This window comes from Oncorhynchus keta, chromosome 30, assembly GCF_023373465.1.
Source record: "Oncorhynchus keta strain PuntledgeMale-10-30-2019 chromosome 30, Oket_V2, whole genome shotgun sequence".
NCBI classification, from domain to species: Eukaryota; Metazoa; Chordata; class Actinopteri; order Salmoniformes; family Salmonidae; genus Oncorhynchus; species Oncorhynchus keta.
Genome location: NC_068450.1, coordinates 30,602,536 through 30,615,903, shown reverse-complemented (window position 1 = coordinate 30,615,903; position 13,368 = coordinate 30,602,536). Strand labels below are relative to the sequence as shown.

Below are 13,368 nucleotides of genomic sequence, written 5' to 3'. Positions count from 1 at the left end.
ACCATCCCATCCAGTATGGTTCCTCTCTTCTACCATCCCATCCGGTATGGTTCCTTTCTTCTACCTTCCCATCCAGTATGGTTCCTTTCTTCTACCATCCCATCCAGTATGGTTCCTCTCTTCTACCATCACACCTGTCACACTGATTGTCTGACGGAATAATAGTTTGTGTAAATTGAGCCATTATTGCTTCTCATAAATGTTTCTGGGCAACCAGAAACAGATTAGCCATTGTGACAGACACGTGCGTTTATGTGTGTGTGCGCATGTGTTTGAACAGTATGCCTGCCAGGCTCCTTAATCCATGGAGCGTATGTCAAATTAATCTAGAGGGAAAAAAATCCAATCCGTTGAAACGTTACACATGGTCCATGGATGCAACCCTGTGTCATAAACCCTAGGACAGAGGCAACCAGTCCAAGAAACACACACACACATAAATATTTATTTATTTATTTATTTATTCATTTATTTCACCTTTATTTAACCAGGTAGGCAAGTTGAGAACAAGTTCTCATTTACAATTGCGACCTGGCCAAGATAAAGCAAAGCAGTTCGACAGATACAACGACACAGAGTTACACATGGATCTACCTCCCAATACATAGTGAATCTATCTGTCTGCCTCCCAATACATATTGAATCTACCTGTTTGCCTCCCAATACATAGTGAATCTATCTGTCTGCCTCCCAATACATATTGAATCTGCCTGTTTGCCTCCCAATACATAGTGAATCTCCCTGTCTGCCTCCCAATACATGTTGAATCTGCCTGTCTACCTCCCAATACGTAGTGAATCTACCTGTCTGCCTCCCAATACATGCAGATTCAACATGTATTGGGACTCAGACAGGTAGATTCACTACGTATTGGGAGGCAGTGATGTCAGACCAGAACCCAAAAGCTGGTATAAATTGTCCTCCCCTGCATACTTGACTGGCCTAAACGCTCTCCCACAAACAGGCTCACATCTACAACCCAAGACCAAATACATCACAGCCCTTATTTAGCGGCTCAGGGTTGAGACGGTATGAATGACTAAATAAATGGATAAGAACTGCAGATGAACAGGGAACATTTGAATTGGGTTAGGAATCGTCACACAGGGTGATTCATGAATGTCACAACTGACCAGTGACAGGCTGGAGGGAGACAGAGGTAGGCTGATGAGCTACATGAACTTTGCGTGCGTCCATCCAGCTAACAAACGCAGAGCGCTCTCTCTCTCTCTCTCTCTCTCTCTCTCTCTCTCTCTCTCTCGACATTACTCTTTCCTCACTCCCTCTCTCCCCTCCCTCTCCCCTCTCTGTGTTAATGCAGAGTGACTCTGGGCACAGTGACAGTTGGCCATCGGCCACGGTGCGCTCGGAGCCCCTGGGGGAATCAATCACCGCCAACGTGATCAATATGGGAGAAGCGTCCAGGCCATGCCACTCCGCGATGTTGAGCTCCCCACAACTCTACCCCCCCGTCCCCATCCCCAACTATACCAGGCAGCTACCGGGCATGGCTGACTGATGACTCACCCATGGCAACGTCGTCCAAAAACAACATCGATAATCATCAACCGCAAACCAGCTAAATAACACACACACACACATCCCAGACACAACAACATCTGTCACCCGGAGACAAAGACGGGCCAGGGAGGAGAGAGGAAGGGGGTGATAAGGGACGAAGGGGAGGGGGGTAGTAGCTGTCTGTCTAACTACCAATGAGCCTCTTCTGCTGCTGGTCTCTCTCTCTCTCTCTTTAACATATTCATTCCGATATCAGTTTAAAAACAAACAGTGGAGGGGGGCGCTGTGACAACGATGCCAAAATGTCAGACGTGTCTGTCTCCGTGGAGATGGTTCGGTAACGATCCACTTATCAGGAGACAATTAGAGAACAGTAGCACCAGAGGTCTCCATCAATCAGACTGAGGGGGGCTACTAAGGGAGAGGATTGGCCACTTATCACATCACTACTGGCCAATTAGGCCTTCGTAATAGGCTCTGAGTGGAGGGAAGGAGAGGGAGTGAAGTGGGCCCGTAGTGTGTTTGAATGGTGATGTAGGGTACTTAATTAAGGCTCGAAATAAAAAATATATATTTTTTAGAAGTATTTAACTTTCATATATTCACAAGTGCAATACACCAAATTAGAGCTTAACTTCTTGTTAATCTACCCATCATGTCCGATTTCAAAAAGGCTTTACAGCGAAAGCACACCATATGATTATGTTAGGTCAGAGCCTAGTCACAAAAAAACATACAGCCATTTTTTAGCCAAAGAGAAGAGTCACAAAAAAGCAGAAATAGAGATAAAATTAATCACTAACCTTTGATGATCTTCAACAGATGGCACTCATAGGACTTCATGTTACACAATACATGTATGTTTTGTTCGATAAAGTTCATATTTATATCCAAAAATCTCAGTTGGCGTATTATGTTCAATAATGTTGTGCCTCGAAAACATCCGGTGAATTTGCAGAGAACCACATCAATTTACAGAAATACTCATAATAAACTTTGATAAAATATACAAGTGTTATGCACAGAATTAAAGATATACTTCTCCTTAATGCAACCGCTGTGTCAGATTACAAAAAAGCTTTACGGAAAAAGCACACCATGCAATAATCTGAGTACAGCGCTCAGACACAAAAACAAGCCATACAGATACCCACCATGTTGTGGAGTCAGTAAAAGTCAGAAATAGCTTTATAAATATTCACTTACCTTTGAAGATCTTCATCATAATGCAGTCCCAGGAATCCCAGTTCCACAATAAATGTTTGTTTAGTTCGATAAAGTCCATCATTTATGTCCAAATACCTCCTTTTTGTTGGCGCGTTTAGTTCAGACAAAGTCAAAAAGTTATTTGACAGTTCGTAGAAACATGTCAACAATGTATAGAATCAATCTTCAATAATGTTCCAACCGGACAATTACTTTGTCTTTAGAAATTAAAAGGAACGCTGCTCGCTCTCACTGCAGCGCGCATGATTTAGCTCATGGCCTTCTGCCAAGCCCCTTAGTCAAACAGCTCTTATTCGCTCCCCCTTCACATTAGAAGCCTGAAACAAGGTTCTAAAGACTGTTGACATCTAGTGGAAGCCTTAGGAAGTGCAATATGACCCCATTTCACTGTATCTTGGAAATGAGTTGAAAAACTACAAACCTCAGATTTCCCACTTCCTGGTTAGATTTTTCTCAGGCTTTCACCTGCCATATGAGTTCTATTATAGTCACAGACATAATTCAAACAGTTTTAGAAACTTCAGAGTGTTTTCTATCCAAATCTACCAGTATGCATATATTCGCTTCTGGGCCTGAGTAGCAGGCAGTTTACTCTGGGCACGCTTTTCATCCGAACGTGAAAATGCTGCCCCCTATCCCAAATAGGTTTTTAACCAGAAGGGGGTTATGGTTCCCATTTGGGAACTACCCCTCCCACATTCAGCTGGAAGGTGGCGCATGGAATGCAAAAATATTCTTAGAAATATTTAACCTCCACACATTAACAAGTCAAATAGCTCAAATGAAAGATAAACACCTTGTTCATCTACCCAGCAAGTCAGATTTCTAAAATGTTTTACGGCGAAAACATAGCACATATTTATGTCAAACCACCACCGAAGACACAGCTAATTTGCATAGCCAAGTTGAACAAAATATGCAATCAACAAACGCAGGATTAAAAGAAAAATAATTCACTAGCCTTTTGAAATCTTCATCAGATGACAGTAATATAACATGTTTCAATAATATGCAATTTGTATCCATAAATCTCTGTTTACAATGACGGCATGTTCAAAAAATGCTACTCAAATGTCCAGAGAAATGATGATAGCAGACGTTATTTGACGGAGCTAACAAGCAATACACATCATAAACTTTAACTGAATATACATGTTCTACACATAGATAGAAAGATACACCTCTTCCTAATCCAACCGCTGTGTTACATTTATTTTTAACGTTACAGAATTCGTTCACTAGGTTATAATATGAGACGGCGCTCAGAAATTAGCATTATGGCTCCTCTATCTTGGAGTCCAGAGAAACCCAAATTTACCACATAAATATTCCCTTACCTTTGATGTTCTTCCATCAGAAGACCTGGAAGGGGTTATACTTACCAAATACATTGTTTGGTTTTTAAGTCTGTGTCTTTAGGTTATCAAACGCGACAAATTCCGGTCGAAATGCAGCCAAAATTCTAGTGGATGCGCACCAAAACTTCAAAATTACATATTATATGTCGACTAAACTGGTCAAACTAAGTGCAGAATCAAGCTAAAGCATGTTACAAACGTGGAAAACAATCCTTAGCACGAACAGAAACACCCACATCGTTTGGTCAATCCTGGAAGAAAGAGAGCTCTGGAGCATCCGCGTGCATGAGAGTACTTATTTTTTCGCGTGACCCGGAGGTTTCAGCCCGCCAAAAGTCTCGTGGTCGCTCGATTCTCACAATGGCAAGCCCCATTGAAAGCAGACATCGCGCTGAAGACATACAAACTGTTCCCAGGTCTGTAGCTGCTTGGGAAGGGTGGGAGCGATGACGTCAAAGTTGGGCCAACTTTTCTGATGACAAGAGAGAGTTTGGGAGAATGGCTGCCCTGAGAGTTCTGCTTTACATACAGACATCATTTGAACGGTTTTAGAAGCTTTAGAGTGTTTTCTATTCAATAATAATTATTATATGCATATATTAGCAATTTTGGATAGATTTTTTTTCTGTTTACTATGGGCACGCAATTCCTCCAAAGGGGGCAGTAGTCAGCCGTATCCTTAACAGGTTTTAAGAGAACCCTTATATCCGATCTGATAGTGGGCAGGCCTTGATCTAAACAAACAGGCCTAATGTTGAAATATCTTACTAGATAAGGCATGTGATTGGTTGGCTGCTCATATGGTAGTCAACATGGAGGTCAGTCATTGCTCAGTTGCCTAGCATGGAGGGACCTGATTGGTCAGTCTGTCTTACCCTGCTTCTGGAAGAGTTTGCTGCTGACGATCTCTGTCATGGAGGCCACCTTGTGTTTCTGCAGCTTGTCAGGAGGGATACAGGTGTAGAAGTCATACAGCAACCGACTGGAGAGAGGGAAAGAGGGAGAGAGGGAGGGAGAGGTAGGGGGGTGTAAAGAGAGGGTATATAACCATATAAACATGTGTTTCCCATACCAGTAAAGCCCTGTTAATGGAGAGTCTGATAGGGTACGGAGAGAGACGGACGGAAAGAGATGCAAGGAAATGGAGAGTCTGATAGGGTACGGAGAGAGACGGACGGAAAGAGATGCAAGGAAATGGAGAGTCTGATAGGGTACGGAGAGACGGACGGAAAGAGATGCAAGGAAATGGAGAGTCTGATAGGGTACGGAGAGACGGACGGAAAGAGATGCAAGGAAATGGAGAGTCTGATAGGGTACGGAGAGACGGACGGAAAGAGATGCAAGGAAGTGGAGAGTCTGATAGGGTACGGAGAGAGACGGACGGAAAGAGATGCAAGGAAATGGAGAGTCTGATAGGGTACGGAGAGACGGACGGAAAGAGATGCAAGGAAATGGAGAGTCTGATAGGGTACGGAGAGAGACGGACGGAAAGAGATGCAAGGAAATGGAGAGTCTGATAGGGTACGGAGAGACGGACGGAAAGAGATGCAAGGAAATGGAGAGTCTGATAGGGTACGGAGAGAGACGGACGGAAAGAGATGCAAGGAAATGGAGAGTCTGATAGGGTACGGAGAGACGGGCGGAAAGAGATGCAAGGAAATGGAGAGTCTGATAGGGTACGGAGAGAGACGGACGGAAAGAGATGCAAGGAAATGGAGAGTCTGATAGGGTACGGAGAGAGACGGACGGAAAGAGATGCAAGGAAATGGAGAGTCTGATAGGGTACGGAGAGAGACGGACGGAAAGAGATGCAAGGAAATGGAGAGTCTGATAGGGTACGGAGAGAGACGGACGGAAAGAGATGCAAGGAAATGGAGAGTCTGATAGGGTACGGAGAGACGGACGGAAAGAGATGCAAGGAAATGGAGAGTCTGATAGGGTACGGAGAGACGGACGGAAAGAGATGCAAGGAAATGGAGAGTCTGATAGGGTACGGAGAGAGACGGACGGAAAGAGATGCAAGGAAATGGAGAGTGGAGCTACAGCGTTAATATCACACGTTCATTTCAGTTGTAAAAAGCACATTGTTCATTTCAGTTGTAAAAAGCACATGGTTCATTTCATGTAGAGTGGTTGTTTTCTATGCGCTTTTATTCAATCAGGAAGTCTTCTAAACTCAGGTGCGAGGCGAACGCTACCGCAGCATATATGAATAGCATTACACCATTACCACAGCGGATGAAATGACATGCGTTATTCAAAACCAAACACTAAATGCCATTCTGCCTGACCTGGGCAGACTCAGGAGGAAAGAGACACAGATAGAGCTAGACTGCACAGAGACTGGAGTTGCTTCCCCAACGGCACCATGTCCCCTATATAGTGCACTACTTTTGACCAGGGGCATACAGGGTGCCATTAGGGACACAGACGAGCCAAACTGACGACGGACACTAATGAAGACACCAGTTGGTGTCACCCTCAGCCCGTAATCCAATTAAATAATGATTCAACGAGCCGGTCACAAAGGCTTGGCCGCTTCGTAGGGAGATTGAGCATGGGGGCTGCCATTCCACATTACCCATTACAACACCTCCATTAGCCAGACAAACAACACAAATGGAATAATAAAGCCAACTGCTTTTATTTCAGTTTTCTGGACAGTAGAAATAACATTTCCGTGGTGCCTCGCATGCTAATCAGGCTCTGTAATTATCTGAGAGTAATTCAAAACTGAAACGTCATGTTATTGTATTATATACAGCTGTCGGCCTGTCTTACAGCAGGCCTGCTCCCTACTTGGAGCAGGCCTGCTGGTTGTTTGTGTTAATTGGCGCTCCCATAATGGCCCAGCGTACTGCAACAAAGGGTTGACATATCAACATGGGCACCCTCATAACAGACATTTTATGATTATTGTTGGCCCAGTCAACTATCTTCAGGGCATCTTGTCATCTCCTCCATATCCTCACTCATTCAGTCACTGTATCTGCACCAGTAGACTACATATCAACCACGATTGAACACATCAAGATGAGGATGTTGTTGTGTCTATTGGGATCCGGTGTGTGTATTGGGATCTGTTGTTGTGTGTGTTGGGATCTGTTTTGTATACTGTTTTGTATATTGGGATCAGTTGTGTGTTTTGGGATATGTTGATGTGTGTATTGTTATATGTTTTGTGTATTGGGATCTATTTAGTTTATTTTGTTTATCTTAATCATCTTTGAGAGAGAGAGAGACACTATCAGTCTGGTCCAGGTAACACCTCCATAACATTGTGTTGTCACTCAGCCACTCCAGAGACAACAGGCCAGACAGATGTAGACTGTCTGAACACACATCTCAGAGTCACACACACCCCAGAGAGACAAGTCTCAGACACAGGTCACAGGAAGATCAGGCCAGAAATAAAGACGTGGTCTGGAACCAAACCACTGTTGGTAATACAGAAACTAGAACCATTAAATCATACTGCTAAATTCATGTAAATGGTTCATGTTAAATGCTATAATTCTAAAAGCGTGTCGCAGACAGCCATATCTATATTCATTATGGGTACTGTAAAGGCAAGGCTGTCTGTCTTTTAGGGGTTAATGAAAGGTTAATGGAGGAGGTGGTGAGTCCCTGTGAGTTAAAGAGGACTGGGGAATAAGGACCTTGGTAGAGGGCAGAGACAGTGTTTAAGACTGTGTTGTTTTTTGTGTGTTTATGTGGAGACAATGTGATGAGACAGTCAGAGGGTCAGAGTTGGGGGACGTTGGGTACAGGTGACTGAGGTGAGGGATGAGGTGAGAAACATGTTGCTTCATATGGCATCCTGAGAAGGGTCTGAGTGATGTTGACAGTGGTTCTATTTCCTGTTCCTGTGAGATCTGTGAAAGGGGTCGCCATGGGGTGGTGGAGGCAGTGGAGGATAGCACTCACCTCAGGAGTTTGGCATCAAACACTGTCTCGACATCCTGCAAGACTGTTGGTAGGTACTTCAGAGCAGCCACCTGGAGAGAGAGAGGGAGAACGAGAGAGAGGCAGAGACAGAGAGAGAGAGAGGCAGAGACAGAGAGAGAGAGAGGCAGAGAAAGAGAGAGAGAGAAAGCAAGAGAGAGACACATGGATGGGAAAATAATCATAAAACCTGAAATCAGGACAAATTAAGACATCAATAACTGAGCAAGAGAAGAGAAGATGGAGAGAGAGTGAGATATAGAGAGTTAGGGGAGGAGAGAAGCAGACAGGAGATAACAGGAGAGAGGAGGAGAAAGACAGAGAAGTGAGAGTGTTAACCTGCAGTAAGACGGTAGTGTTTTGGTCACTCGTCATCAGGTTGTTGATGGACTCAAAGAGTCTCCGAAGAGACTCCTCAAACTCTTCCTGTTCTTTTCCTTCATACAACCTGGAGAGAGAGAGAGAGAGATAGAGAGAGAGAGAGAGAGAGAGAGAGAGAGAGAGAGAGAGAGAGAGAGAGAGAGAGAGAGAGAGAGAGAGAGAGAGAGAGAGGGGGCATGGTTAATGTCTAAAACAGGAATGAAAGAATTAATTAAATTAAAGAGTGAATGAAATTAAAGAGTGAATGAAATTAAAGAGTGAATGAAATTAAAGAGTGAAAGTGTACCAAACTCCAACACCATCATTAAGTTTTCCCACGACACAACAGTAGGCCTGATCCCCGACAACGATGAGACAGCCTATAGGGAGGAGGTCAGAGACCTGGCAGTGTGGTGACAGGACAACAATCTCTCCCTCACCGTGATCAAGACAAAGGAGATGATCGTAGACTACAGGAAAAGGAGGATCGAGTATGCCCCAATTCTCATCGACTGGGCTGTAGTGGAGCAGGTTGAGAGCTTCAAGTTCCTTGGTGTCCACATCACCAACCAACTTTCATGGTCCGAACATACCAAAACAGTCGTGAAGAGGGCACAACAACTTCTATTCCCCCTCAGGAGACTGAAAAGATTTGGTATAGGTCCTTAAAACCTCTAAAAGTTCTACAGCTGCACCATAGAGCATCCTGAATGGTGGCATCACCACCTGCTATGGCAACTGCTTGGCCTCCAACCGCAAGGCACTACAGAGGGTAGTGTGTACAGCCCAGTACATCACTGGGGCCAAGCTTCCTGCCATGCAGGACCTCTATACCAGGCGGTGTCAGAGGAAGGCCCTAACAATTGACCAAGACTCCAGCCACCATAGTTATAGACTGTTCTCTCTGCACGTCAAGCGGTACCGGAGCGCCAAGTCTAGGTCCAAAAGGCTCCATAAAGCTTCTACCCCCATGCCATAAGACTCCTGAACAGCTAATCAAATGCCTACCCGGACAATTTCCATTGCCCCCCTCCCCATTTACACTCTGCTGCTACTCTCTGTTTATTATCAATACATAGTCACTTTACCTCTAACTACATGTACATATTAACTCAATTACCTTGACTAACCGGTGCCCCGCACATTGAGTCTGTACCGGTACCCCCTTTATACCGTCTCCACATTGACTCTATACCGGTACCCTCTGAATACAGTCTCCACATTGACTCTGTACCGGTACCCCTTGAATACAGTTTCCACATTGCCTCTGTACCGGTACCCCCTCTATACAGTCTCCACATTGACTCTGTACCGGTACCCCCTGTATACAGTCTCCACATTGACTCTGTACCGGTACCCCCTGTATACAGCCTCCACATTGACTCTGTACCGGTACCCCCTCTATACAGCCTCCACATTGACTCTGTACCGGTACCCCCTGTATACAGCCTCCACATTGACTCTGTACCAGTACCCCCTCTATACAGCCTCCATATTGACTCTGTACCGGTACCCCCTGTATACAGCCTCCACATTGACTCTGTACCGGTACCGCTACACCTGTTGTATTCAGCATTTCACTGTAAGGTCTATTACACCTGTTGTATTCAGCATTCCACTGTAAGGTCTACTACACCGGTTGTATTCAGTATTTCACTGTAAGGTCTACTACACCTGTTGTATTCAGTATTTCACTGTAAGGTCTATTACACCTGTTGTATTCAGCATTTCACTGTAAGGTCTACTACACCTGTTGTATTCAGTATTTCACTGTAAGGTCTAATACACCTGTTGTATTCAGCATTTCACTGTAAGGTCTACTACACCTGTTGTATTCAGCATTTCACTGTAAGGTCTACTACACCTGTTGTATTCAAGCATTTCACTGTAAGGTCTACTACACCTGTTGTATTCAGCATTTCACTGTAAGGTCTATTACACCTGTTGTATTCAGGATTTCACTGTAAGGTCTACCTGTTGTATTCAAGCATTTCACTGTAAGGTCTACTACACCCGTTGTTTTCGCCGCATGTGATAAATAACATTTGATTTGATTGTCGGTACAGTCGAGACAAACAGGTCAGTTTTGCTTGTCACAAAAATACACTCAGATCTATGCAGACACGAGTGTTCCTTTATACTTTATTTTCCTGGATAATGAACCAAGTGTCCTGGGGTTAAGAATACTGTTAAGACTTCAATACCAGCTAAACAGAGGAGACTTTACATTATATACAACCTCTACCAGTTATTACTGTTGACTGTCTCTGAATACATCCTCTACCAGTTATTACTGTTGACTGTCTCTGAACACATCCTCTACCAGTTATTACTGTTGACTGTCTCTGAATACATCCTCTACCAGTTATTACTGTTGACTGTCTCTGAACACATCCTCTACCAGTTATTACTGTTGACTGTCTCTGAATACATCCTCTCTGAATACATCCACTACCAGTTATGACTGTTGACTGTCTCTGAATACATCCTCTACCAGTTATTACTGTTGACTGTCTCTGAACACATCCTCTACCAGTTATTACTGTTGACTGTCTCTGAATACATCCTCTCTGAATACATCCTCTACCAGTTATTACTGTTGACTGTCTCTGAACACATCCTCTACCAGTTATTACTGTTGAATGTCTCTGAATACATCCTCACTGAATACATCCTCTACCAGTTATGACTGTTGACTGTCTCTGAACACATCCTCTATCAGTTATTACTGTTGACTGTCTCTGAATACATCCTCTACCAGTTATTACTGTTGACTGTCTCTGAACACATCCTCTACCAGTTATTACCGTTGACTGTCTCTGAATACATCCTCTACCAGTTATTACTGTTGACTGTCTCTGAACACATTCTCTACCAGTTATTACTGTTGACTGTCTCTGAATACATCCTCTCTGAATACATCCTCTACCAGTTATGACTGTTGACTGTCTCTGAATACATCCTCTACCAGTTATTACTGTTGACTGTCTCTGAACACATCCTCTACCAGTTATTACTGTTGACTGTCTCTGAATACATCCTCTACCAGTTATTACTGTTGACTGTCTCTGAATACATCCTCTACCAGTTATTACTGTTGACTGTCTCTGAATACATCCTCTACCAGTTATTACTGTTGACTGACTCTGAATACATCCTCTACCAGTTATTACTGTTGACTGTCTCTGAATGCATGTTGACTGTCTCTGAACACAACCTCTACCAGTTATTACTGTTGACTGTCTCTGCATACATCCTCTACCAGTTATTACTGTTGACTGTCTCTGAATACATCCTCTACCAGTTATTACTGTTGACTGTCTCTGAATACATCCTCTACCAGTTATTACTGTTGACTGTCTCTGAATACATCCTCTACCAGTTATTAGTGTTGACCGTCTCTGAATACATCCTCTACCAGTTATTACTGTTGACTGTCTCTGAATACATCCTCTACCAGTTATTACTGTTGACTGTCTCTGAATACATCCTCTACCAGTTATTACTGTTGACTGTCTCTGAATACAACCTCTACCAGTTATTACTGTTGACTGTCTCTGAACACAACCTCTACCAGTTATTACTGTTGACTGTCTCTGAACACAACCTCTACCAGTTATTACTGTTGACTGACTCTGAACACAACATTAGGCCACTTGTTTCATCCTATATCCTTGTATCCCCAACCACACATCACAATCCTTATACTTGTCTTGACCTCCCTTTCTATTATTTATTGATCTATTCCCTCCATCCCTTCCCTGGTAAATCATATATTCTCATCACTCTCCTTTCATCTCACTCCTCCTCCCCTGTTCTCCATCCCTCCATCCCTTCCCTGGTAAATCATGTATTCTCATCACTCTCCTTTCATATCACTCCTCCTCCCCTGTTCTCCATCCCTCCATCCCTACCCTGGTAACTCATGTATTCTCATCACTCTCCTTTCATCTAACTCCTACCCTATTCTCCATCCCTCCATCCCTAACTCATGTAATCTAATCACTCTCCTTTCATCTCACTCCTCCTCCCCTATTCTCCATCCCTCCATCCCTAACTCATGCATTCTCATCACTCTCCTTTCATCTCACTCCTCCTCCCCTGTTCTCCATCCCTCCATCCCTACCCAGGTAACTCATGTAATCTCACTACTCTCCTTTCATCTCACTCCTCCTCCCCTATTCTCCATCCCTCCCCTGGTAACTCATGTATTCTCATTACTCTCCTTTCATCTAACTCCTCCTCCCCTGTTCTCCATCCCTCTTCCTTCCACAATCTCTTCCTGTCTCACTGTAACTATGTGGTAGATGTTAGAGTAGGAGTTGTGGGTGTTGGGTTGGGTTGGGGAGGATTAGAGTGTGGCACACTGGGGAATTTGGCACAGGGGGAAGAATTACTTGTGTCATGCACAAAGTAGATGTCCTAATCGACTTGCCAAAACTGTAGTTTGTTAACAAGAAATTTGTGGAGTGGTTGAAAAACGAATTTTAATGACTCCAACCTAAGTATATGTAAACTTCCGACTTCAACTGTATGTACACAAAAGCACGACAAAAGCAACGCAATCCTGTCCTAACCCTTTCCCACAGACATGACATACATAATATTATGTGTATGTATATTATACGAAACAGAATACAGACTGATAAACAGGGTATTTCTGACCACAGTGGCCTGTTCCTGCCTGGATCTCTGTACCCTTCTAGCCCTGCAGACTCGTGTGTTATCTATACTGAACAAAAAAACACAAAAGGCAACAATTTCAAAGATTTTACAGAGTTTAAGTTCCTATAAAGAAATCAGTCAATTTAAATAAATAAATTAGGTCCTAATCCATGGATTTCACATGACTGGGCAATGGGTGCAGCCTTGGGTGGGCCTGGCAGGGCATAGGCCCACCCACTGGGAAGCCAGGCCCAGCCAATCAGAATGAGTTTTTCCCCACAAAAGGGCTTTA

At 43.7% G+C, this 13,368-nt stretch overlaps 1 protein-coding gene across 1 annotated transcript in view; it reads right to left on the bottom strand.

The window, feature by feature from the left end:
- Positions 1–13,368, bottom strand: part of LOC118374637 (dedicator of cytokinesis protein 2-like) — a 179,954-nt gene that overhangs the window by 109,375 nt on the left and 57,211 nt on the right. The window contains exons 22-24 of the mRNA XM_052488215.1: positions 8,391–8,499; positions 8,034–8,104; positions 4,982–5,088 (exon numbers count right to left, since the gene is read on the bottom strand). Of these exons, the coding sequence (XP_052344175.1) occupies positions 4,982–5,088; positions 8,034–8,104; positions 8,391–8,499 (287 nt within the window). The remainder of the gene's footprint in view (positions 1–4,981; positions 5,089–8,033; positions 8,105–8,390; positions 8,500–13,368) is intronic.